General features: G+C 43.0%; 1 protein-coding gene across 2 annotated transcripts; it reads left to right on the forward strand.

Annotated features, from left to right (window-relative positions):
* The first annotated feature begins 388 nt into the window (after window positions 1-388).
* Window positions 389-6,771, forward strand: PDCD2 (programmed cell death 2). Of its 2 annotated transcripts, XM_065930943.1 has the most exons (6): window positions 389-721; window positions 1,267-1,509; window positions 1,872-2,003; window positions 3,313-3,416; window positions 4,775-4,888; window positions 6,116-6,771. In XM_065930943.1, the coding sequence occupies exons 1-6, from the start codon at window positions 439-441 to the stop codon at window positions 6,272-6,274; spliced, it is 1,035 nt and encodes a 344-aa protein (XP_065787015.1). In that variant the 5' UTR covers window positions 389-438; the 3' UTR covers window positions 6,275-6,771. The 2 variants fall into 2 exon arrangements, 1 of the variants encoding a protein (XP_065787015.1); XR_010662448.1 differs by lacking the exon at window positions 3,313-3,416 and having other exon boundaries at window positions 6,116-6,253.
* The last annotated feature ends 3,663 nt before the right edge of the window (window positions 6,772-10,434 follow it).

The following is a 10,434-nucleotide window of genomic DNA, read 5'->3' on the forward strand; positions in this document are numbered from 1 at the left end:
AGTCCTGAATATTCATTGGAAGGACTGATGCTGAAGCTGAAGCTCCAATACTCTGGTCACCTGATGCGAAGAACTGACTCACTGGAAAAGACCCTGATGCTGGGAAAGATTGAAGGCAGGAGGAGAAGGGGACGACAGAGGATGAGATGATTGGATGGCATCACCAACTCGATGGACATGAGTTTGAGCAATCTCCAGGAATTGGTGATGGACAGGAAATCCTGGCGGGCTGCAGTCCATGGGGTCGCAAGGAGTCGGACTCGCCAGGCAAGGACCGGAAACCGGGAATAAGTGAGCCGGCCCAATCCGGTCCCCCCGTGGCCCCGCCCCCTCTGCGCTGTCATCCAATCACGTCTGGCCCGCCGTCCGCATTTCCGGCGCCGAATTCCGGCGGCGGCGGCGGTGGTTCTGCGGTAGGACTAGCCTGCACCCCACGCCATGGCGTCTCCAAGCGCTAGGCCGGCGGAGCTGGGCTTCGTGGAGGCGGCGCCGTCGTGGCGGCTGCGCAGCGAGCAGTTCCCCAGCAAGGTGGGCGGCCGGCCGGCGTGGCTGAGTGCGGCCGGGCTGCCCGGGCCCCCGGAGCTGGCCTGCCCGCTGTGTGGCCGCCCGATGGCCTTCCTGCTGCAGGTGTACGCGCCGCTGCCAGGCCGCGCCGACGCCTTCCACCGGTGTCTCTTCCTCTTCTGCTGCCGGACGCCGCCGTGCTGCTGCGGCCTGCGCGGTGAGTGGCCGCAGCCTCTGCTCGGGGTCGGACCCCGGAAGCCACCCGGCCTCCCCCGTACCCCACCGGCTTCTCCCCCACGGAAACCGCCCGGTCTCCCCCGTACCCCGCCGGCCTCCCCGCTGGAACCCCGCGAGCACTTGCGGGGGTGGGGGCGTCCCGCGTGCTCGCTCACTCCTAGCCGCCAGCCTTCTGTTTAATTAGTAGGTAATAGGTGTGGTAGGTTACTTTCATGTAATTGAAATCGTCACTTTTCGGAAAGGTGGATCCCAACAGGTTTTTCATGTTTCTGTAGTCTGACTTTACCTATTATTCTTGTTAATTTGAATAAACTGTAAGAGCGTACTTAGTTGTGTGAACTGTAGAAGTTTCTCATTCTTTTCTCCATTTCCAAAAAATAAGCTCTTTGCACGGGAAAACTGTCTTCAGTTTTTCTTTTTAAAAAATGAATGTCTTTTTCAGTCTAGTGTGAAGGCTCAAATACTTGAATTGCTGTATTGTTTTATTTAAATCATTCATTAACAGTTCTCTTTCTGTTCCCTTAGTTTTCAGGAATCAGCTGCCCAGGAGAAATGACTTCTACTCCTATGAGCCACCTTCTGAGGATCCTCCGTCAGAGACAGGAGAGTCTGTGTATCTCCAGCTCAAGTCTGGTGCACATCTCTGCAGAGTTTGTGGCTGTTCAGGCCCCAAAAGATGCTCCAGATGTCACAAGGCACATTACTGCAGTAAGGAGCATCAGAGTCTGGACTGGCGATTAGGACATAAGCAGGCTTGTGTGCAGACAGGTCAGTCAATTCTTTTTTTGTTTTTAAATATCAGCTCAGTTTCCTCGTGTCTATAGGCCAGATCTTTCATTTTGAGGATAAAGGTTAACATGAGAAAAGGTGTAATAATTTTCAGAATTTTGGTTAACTAGTGACATAAACACCTTTATGAAGAAGGAGCTGTGAGTTCTCACCCACTCACATCCCAGCCATGCTTTAATATAGTCATTTAATGTATGAATCATAATCTAAAATGCTGGAGCTACGTATGTTAGTTTCTAAGGAAAACTGTTATAACATGGAATACATTTCAGAAAAAGCAAATTATTTGATTTTCAAAACTAAATGATCACTAATGATGCTAGTTACCTTTTTTGTTTCAGATAATTTGGACAATACAGTTCCCGATCACAACTTCCTTTTTCCAGAATTTGAAATTGTAATAGAAACAGAAGATGAGATTATGCCTGAAGTTGTGGAAAGAGATGATGAATCAGAGATTATAGGAAGCATGGGTAAGGAATCTGTTTCAGAACTCATTCATTAAGTGAGTGAATGTAATACTTGAAAGAAAGGGGTCGATATGCCAAGAAGAGAAGCACTGAGCAACTCACTTGGGAGGCTTCAACCTGTACTTTTCAAATACTGCCTCATTTGAAGATAGCCTTTCTATACTTCCCTTCTTGGCATATATGACGTATATTTTGTTTGCTATGAAGTGTCACAGGGTGTATTCCAGTTGGTCAGTTGGGTGGGACTGCACAAGATGCTGGAAACTTGGAAAGTTTATCTCGTTCCAAGATTTGTTTCTCAGATTGAGATGGTGTACATAAGAGTGCCTTGCAGTGTATGGTGGGTGGCAGGCGCCCTCTTAGCTGGCAAGTTTCAGATTCATGATTCTGTCAGTTACTTCACGGCGGTCACGTGGTGGAGCAGTGCCTGTGCTGGGACTCGGTAGGAGCCAGCATTTCTGCAGCACATACTCTGTGGTACAGCTCATACCGTGGGCCCTCTGTGCATGATCTCACTGAGATTTTCCCATCAGAACAATACACTGAAAGCAGTACCTCATTTTGCAGTAAGGAATTTGAGGTTCTGGGTATAACTTATTTGGGCATATAACTGACGACAGTTAAGTTTTAGAACTGGAGTTTGAGCTCACATCTTGCTGACTTTAGAACTTGATCTCTTCACCACCACAGAAAGTAGATTTTTAGAATCTAAATTAAATTTTACATTAGAATATCAGCTTACTGGCTTATAGTTCACATGCAGGATGTCAGAACTACCGTCTGAGTTACAAAGAGTCTTGCCTGTTCAGGACAGGGTGATTCAGGTAGCTGGGATTCCAGAGGTGAGCGTGAAAGTGTGAGCTGACAGGTCCAGTGAGCCTGTGATGACAGAATGAGCGTACCAGCTGGGAAAGGAGAGATGGGGCAGGAAAAAAAATGTAAATAAGAGTTCAGACAAGTGAAGGACAGTAGGAATTAGAAGGGCTCGTGATTTGGGAGTATCCTTTTCAGTGCTGGGTACAGCACTCCTGAACCTGGGACTTGGAGTTTATTCTTAATTTGAAGGTTTATGGAAAAGCTCTTTAAAAAACCAGCAGAATAATAATGCTTCATGGAGTACCTGGAAAGTCAGGTAGTCTTAAAGCACAGATGTTAATAAACCAAAACAGGAAAATCCTGTGAAAACATCGGCCTTCAGTGTCTGATTTAACACTAAGTTGGTTGCTTAAAACCTGGCTTTCCTTGGCATGTGTTTATTGTCAAGACGTGGGTTATTCCTTTTGCCATAACAGTAATGTTAATGATTCTTCAGGTGAAGCACTTGAGGAAGAATTGGAATCCATGGCAAAACATGAATCTAAGGAAGATAAAATTTTCCAGAAGTTTAAAACTAAAATATCCCTTGAACCAGAACAGGTAAAATGGAACTCAATATATATTTCCTTATTCTGTTCTTTTCAAGTGGTGTCCGGGTGTGAATCTTGAGTTGGGAATTCCCTGGTGGTTTGGTGGTTAGGACTCTGCACTCCCACTACTGGGGGCCCAGGTTCGATCCCTGGTTGGGGGACTAAGATCCCAAAAGCCACACACCCCCTACCCCAAAAAAAAGAAAAAACACCACACCTGTGTAGAAGTAACTCTTTCTAATAAAGTTAGTCTCTTGTCTGTAGGATTCCTTCACACAGGGGTCCACATGGAAAGGTGTTTGCAGTGCTGATCCTTTTAATAGTTACGGGAAGACTAAAGGCTACATTGTGTATCATGTAGTCATTTTCTAAAACCATCAGCAATCAGAGATAAACATCTTTTGTTGCCTGTAATACATGGAGTTTAGACACTAATGGCAAGATAAAAAGGAAATTTTTGCACATTTTTCCAACAGGGACCTTTGACTTACAAAAATTAACCTGACACATTAGTAGAGAAATCACTGGCTTTGTCAAAAGAAAAATGGGTTTTGGTATTGTGAGGATTCCTGGCTCCTTGAGTTACATTTTGGCCTTCTGATGTAGTTGTATCTACAGTGTAGGGAGGAAAAAAAGAGTGGTTTTGAGGATTAAGGTAGACTATAGACTTACAGTAAGTGTTCAGCAAATGTTTCCCTTTGCCTGTTTTCTTCCATTAACTTTATTTCCTTAATTTCCCTCACCATAAATATAAACCGCTAAAGACTCTGCAGAATTCCCATAAGCCAGTCACTAGAGCAAATACATACTCAGGGGCTTATAGGAAGAATAGATCTAGGTCCTCAATACTGAGAAGGTGGTTTTTAGCAATGCCTATTTCTTTTTTAACAAAAAGCATCTAGGAACATCACTCAGTTGTTACATAAGATCTTATTATAGTGAAATTTACTTCTGTTGTATTTAAAACAGTGTGTCTCACTTGGTATTTTGGCAACTAAGGTTCCTTATCTGTGTGAAGGTAAGCAGAGACACTGGGTTGCATTTTATATTCACAACCTGGTAATGGGGAAATAGAATTGTTGTTGGTCTCTTCACAAAATAGCCATAGAATTCAGTCTAATCATAGTCATCTAAGAAAAATCCTTTTGATAACCTGACTCAGATGAGCTGAAAGCATCACTTTGACGATACCAAGGCAGGCATTAATGGTGCCCAGTGTGTATGTGCCGGGAGTGGGGGAGGGGCAGGCAGAAAACTGGTTTTCAGATGAGCATTTCATCAGTTGTCAGAGTATGTACAAAGTTTCTGGAGATGATCCTCAGGTCACATGAGATGCTGGTGATTTAAACGGATCCTAATTGATTTTAGATTCTCAGATACGGCAGAGGGATTGCCCCGCTCTGGATCTCCGGTAAAAATATCCCTCAAGAAAAGGATATTCCAGATTGCCCCTGTGGTGCTAAGAGATTATTTGAATTCCAGGTAAGATCTTAAAAAGGAATATTTTAGTATATATTTACCCTATAAAATAGTAAAAGATTTTGCCAAAGTAATTTATGTGCAAGAGTTCCTAGGGGTACTATGTATAGAAGATGCCCTTTAAGGACAATTAGTAGTTTCTGCACCACCTTACAGTATGTTCCAAGGAGGGAATTACCCTTTACTGGTTAATCTGGAAGTTATTTCTGCCTCTAATTTGTTTGCTTTTTCTGAGATTTATCAGTTCACTAGTTTTTAGACATTATCTGTTGACTGACTTCTGCAGTAGTGAGGATTTAAATGTCACTTATGCCACCTGGACCATCCCTTGCTTCCCAGTGTGGTTATATCGTTATTTTTAGTGCCTCTGTTGTTACCTTTATGATTTAAAATGATGTAGCTTCAGTCTTTGTGAGAGGAGTGATTTAGAACCCTTGCTCTGTTTGGTCTTGGTTTGTGGATTTGTTAGAACAAATGAATGTAATCATTAAGATAAAATTTTTCTTGCCGAAAAGAGATTATTAGCATCAGAATCCATTTGGGTTGGGTGGAAGCAACTCTTGAACTGCCGATTCACTAACATTATAGAGTCATAGTTGTTTCTTACGGTTGAAAGGGTAATTTGAGGACTGACCCAAAACAGACTGGTTCTTGGTGCGTGACACCCTCGATGAGCTCGGTGTACGGCAGTCTGATAGCAGTGGTGGCAGTGCTGCCTCGGACTCATTCCCAGGAGACCACGGACTCCTCTGACTCCTTTCTAATATAAACAAATACGTCAGTAGATTGTCTTTTTGTATTCTACTACGGTAGTGTTTCTTCAGAGTCATAGTAACAGCATCTGCTATTCAGGTTGTAAATAGCACAAAATAAAAGTTGCCCAAATAGAAGCCTCTGCCCTATTTTTGTGGCATTATTATTATTAAAAAATAATTAGGTTAACAGCCAAGTTAAACAGATCAGCCAATCTTATACTTGGGAACTTCTTTCTCAGATAAAAGGACACCAGATATAAAGAGGGGCTTTAAAGAAACACAGAGCTGCGAAGTATTTTTAGATTGTTGGTAAGTTACCAGTGTCATGTCTGCAACCTTGCTGTAGAATGTGGAGACTGAGAGCTGAGCAATCAGGGCCCCTGCAGTCGCCCTGGCAAGGAAGATCTGGTCTGTTGAAAACTGTGTGTGTGCCTCGCCTCCAAGGAGGGCTCTGACTGTGCCACCCTTTTCTCAGGTCATGCCTCAGCTGCTCAACTACCTGAAGGCGGACAGAATGGGCAGGAGCATCGACTGGGGCGTGCTGGCCGTCTTCACCTGCGCTGAAAGCTGTGCACTGGGCACTGACTACGCAGAGGAGTTTGTTTGGAAGCAGGATGTAACAGATGCAGCCTAAAGACAGTGGTGTAGAGCCTTCAGATACTCATGATCTCTTCCACCTTGCAGTTCCATTTCTAGAACTGTATCCTAAGGAAACAGTTGTATCAGGGATACACAAAGATGTTTTAGGTGTTGTTTACATTGTCTGAATACTAGACAAAAACGTCCAGTGGCAGGGAATTCAATAAATTCTGGTGTATCTATCTATCAGGAGGCTACAATCTTAATGATACAGACCTATATGCAGATCGAATAAAATACACAGTATCATCTATAATACCATACCGTCTATAATACCATGATAGATGGTATTCATAGTGTGAAGTTTTTGTAAAAATACACATGTGTATGTGTATCAAAAAATTGGAAAGATACTAGATGTGAACTCAACAGTGGAACCAAGAACTTTTTACTTATATTTAAAATTAATTTTTTACTTTTGACGTATTTAAAAAGAACTAAGATCTTTGTTCTTACATTTCTTTTTATAATAAAAGTGGATTATGTGCCTAATTAAGTCAAACTATCATTCACAGCATTTTCCCCCTAAAATTTGCAAAATTTAAGAGAAAAATATTTGGGTAAAACCCCAGGAGACATGTGTAATAATCAGGTGATTGTCACAGGCTCCAGTTTACATGGAAGCCCAGAATGTGAGAAAATTCTGAACCCCATTCAATAATTGGACTTCCCTGGTGGCTCAGATGGTAAAGCGTCTGCCCACAATGTGGGAGACCTGGATTCGATCCCTGGGTCGGGATGATCCCCTGGAGAAGGAAATGGCAACCCACTCCAGTACTCTTGCCTGGAAAACCATTCACTAATCACTAATCAGTCACTAATTAGTATGATGAATGGGATACCCACTAATTCTGAAAGCAACAGTTAGCAGGATCAGAAAAACCAGTCGATTTGTGATCAGAAGAGCTGACTGAAAAGCTCTACCTCAAAACTGGCCTTGGTCAGCCAGTGGCGCTACTTACAGACCGCAGGCTGAAAGGCAAGAGCGATGGTCTTCTCTTTCCATCTGCCTGTCTCAGAGCACTGCCCATGTGGCAGGTAAACCCAAGTAGTGATTTGGAATCAACCACTGGAATTTCTCTGGGTTGGGCCTGAGAGACTGTTGGGCCTAAGGGAGGCCCTGAAGAGGCTTTCAGATGAGGGATATTCTGTTTGCACAAGTGGTTCCTAAGTCAGTGCTAAGGCTCCTTCCCACCCCAAGCAATATGCACTTCCAGTGAGATAATTCCCAGCTCTGTTAGCAGCAGTGAAGCCTGCCCAGCACTGAGGCAAACCTGAAGAGACCTCGCTGTTGATCACTGCTTGCAGACCAACAGCTAATTCTGGTTAACGGCCCTGCTGACGCTGAAAGGCACTGCTGCCATAAACACAACTTAGAATGGCGTAATGTCGCTGACTTGATCACTTCATTGCACTTCTATATCAGGAAGTCCTGGCCTTTTCCTCGGCATCATGTGTACAGTAGCGTTACTACTGTAGTGGTATTAACTGCTCAGCCGTGTCTGACCCTGCAACCCCATGTACTGTAGCCTGCCAGGCTCCTGTCCTGAAATTCTCCAGGTAAGAATATTGGAGTGGGTAGCCATCCCCTTCTCCAGGGGAATCTTCCCCACCCTAGGATCAGACCCAGGTCTCCCGCATTGCTGGCGGATTCCTTACCGACTTGAGCCACCAGGTGTGTATGAGTATGTAATTCATAGAAAGATGTGTATATAAAAGTTACATGTAGCGCTGTATGGGAAACTGCAGTATGGAATCCCATGGAGAGACTGTTAAATGCAACTTTCAGAGGGAGAGAACAGCGTTAACAGTCCTGAAGCTAGAAGTGCTAAGTCAGTGAGAATCACCCATAATTAAGCGGACATAGCCTGTGGCTACTAAGAGACAATATGGCTAGAGTCACACACTTAGCAGGAAGCTCACTGGAGAACTCATCTAGTGGGGCCTTCATAGTCCAAACTGTAACTCGGATGTAAGTTTGCCAAAACAGGACAGCACCCTGACTGCTAAGGACTTTTTAAGTGACTTCACTATGGTCTATTTGGAGACATCCCTGGATGTCTACATAGACATTCTTGCAGGTGTGTGTGTGGTAATCAGCCAAGCAATCCTTTAGGTGCATATTCCTGCCACAGTCTGGAGATGACAGTTCACAGGGCATTTCCACTTGGACACAGACATCCAAATCACAGCACTGACTTGGCAGCCATGTCCAAAAAAAGCAACTAGTTGAAGTAACTAAAAAATTTTAAAACTTAAAAAAGTAACTCAGTTGTCTCTAGAAATGTGAAGACACATTTAAAAACCTTAATGTTGACCATGAAATGATTGATGCAGGACACAGCAACTGCTCCCGCAGAGAATATCAAACTGCCAGACCATGTGCTCCACCATCCCCCCAAACCTTGGCTTGGCCTGGACGCCGCCTGACCAGGCAGCTCACCCCACTGTAGAGAGCAGAGCATCTACCTCTCCTTATTTCAGATGCTGAGTGCTGGTCTCAGCCTTCAACAATTCAGATTTTAGTGAAGAAAAAACGCTTCAGTGCTTTTGATAATCATATTGGTGGTAGTACTCTCTTATTCTAACTCATCATCCCATGTGTCTTTAACAATTAAGGGTTCTTAGCATAAAATACTTAATACAGAGCTGATGGGACACATGCATACCTGTGGCTGATTCATGAATTTAAAAAAAATACAAAGCTGACTAAAAGCCCTATAGTCTGGACTGCATGTATTAACATGAACTCATGAGGCATTTTTATCTTGAGAAGTTTTAAAGGGAAAGAAGTAAGCACTTATCCTGCTATGTGAAGTATATGACTATAAAAAAAGTTTTCCAACAAGCAGTGAAAAAGTGATTAAAATTTCATCTTTTACAACCTAATGAATTAATGGGTCAATGAGGAGACAATCAGACCTTCAATCCCTAAAACCACTACTGACCGTCTCTACAGAGGGATCAAGCCTCCAGGTGCAGCCAGCCACTTGCAGGACACAGAACGGGGCGCGCTGACTGCAGACACTACCAGCCAAACCAGCCTGTAAGCTTCCTCAAGTGAGGTGGCGGGGACTCCAGGGATAAAACAGACACAAAACTGACCAACTTATTAAAATGGAAGACTAATCAACATTGGTGTTTGGTAATTAAAAGGATAATGGTTATGGGGGTGTGTGTCTGAACTGAACCGTAATAAGGAGCTTCTGGGATATTTTGTTTTGCAAGGTTCTGGGTGGTGGCTGCTGGGGTGTATGCCTCTGGAATAATATGTTATGCGAAACGTGTATTGGGTTTCCTGTGTGCTGCATTTTACAACGGTAACTTTAAGAGTTCAGTCAAGTGCTTGGAAACAAATATATCAACAATAATTTTAAAGTATTCTGAAAAATACCATTAATAAGAAACTATAAAATACTTAGGAATTAACTTTTATGAAATGTAAAAGCCCTAAATAAAAAAATTATGAAACTTTACTGAAGAACCTAAGAGAAGACCTACATGTGAGGAGACAATTCTTTCTTGGATAGAAGGAGATACTATTGGAATGATGTCTTTCGGAGGAATTCATACATTACTGACATCACTAATGACTTCTTCTGGACTATAATCTGGTATGGATCTATTAAAACCTAGGATGTATAACTTCTTTAATACAGTGACTCCTAGGAATGTTGTTACAGAAACACCTGTACTCACCAGAAGTACACATAAAAGGACGTTCCCTGCTGCACTGTTTATAATAGTGAAACACCACAGATAACATAAATGATTGTAATTCAGGAGATGGTTAAATACATAGAGGTATGTAAGAGATGATATGACACCATTGAGTTCCATGTCATGGAAGTATGTCTGTCATGCAAATATGTGTATGATATAGTGACTACAAAAAAAGAGGCTATAAAATCAAACATGTGCTTCACTGTATTCTCCAAATATGGAGAAAACCACCCCCAAGGGAAAGAATCTGAACAGAAGAGAGCTGCGGAGACACCAGTCTGTAGTTAACCAGGGAAAACAGAAGGGAGAGGAAGGAAGAAACTCACCTTTCTAATTATATACCTCTGAGCTGCTTAAAACTAATTTACAATTAAAAAGAAAATCACACACATCACACATGATGAAACCCAGAACTTATACATGTTAACCTGA

This window comes from Muntiacus reevesi, chromosome 3 (genome assembly GCF_963930625.1).
Source record: "Muntiacus reevesi chromosome 3, mMunRee1.1, whole genome shotgun sequence".
Taxonomy (NCBI): domain Eukaryota; kingdom Metazoa; phylum Chordata; class Mammalia; order Artiodactyla; family Cervidae; genus Muntiacus; species Muntiacus reevesi.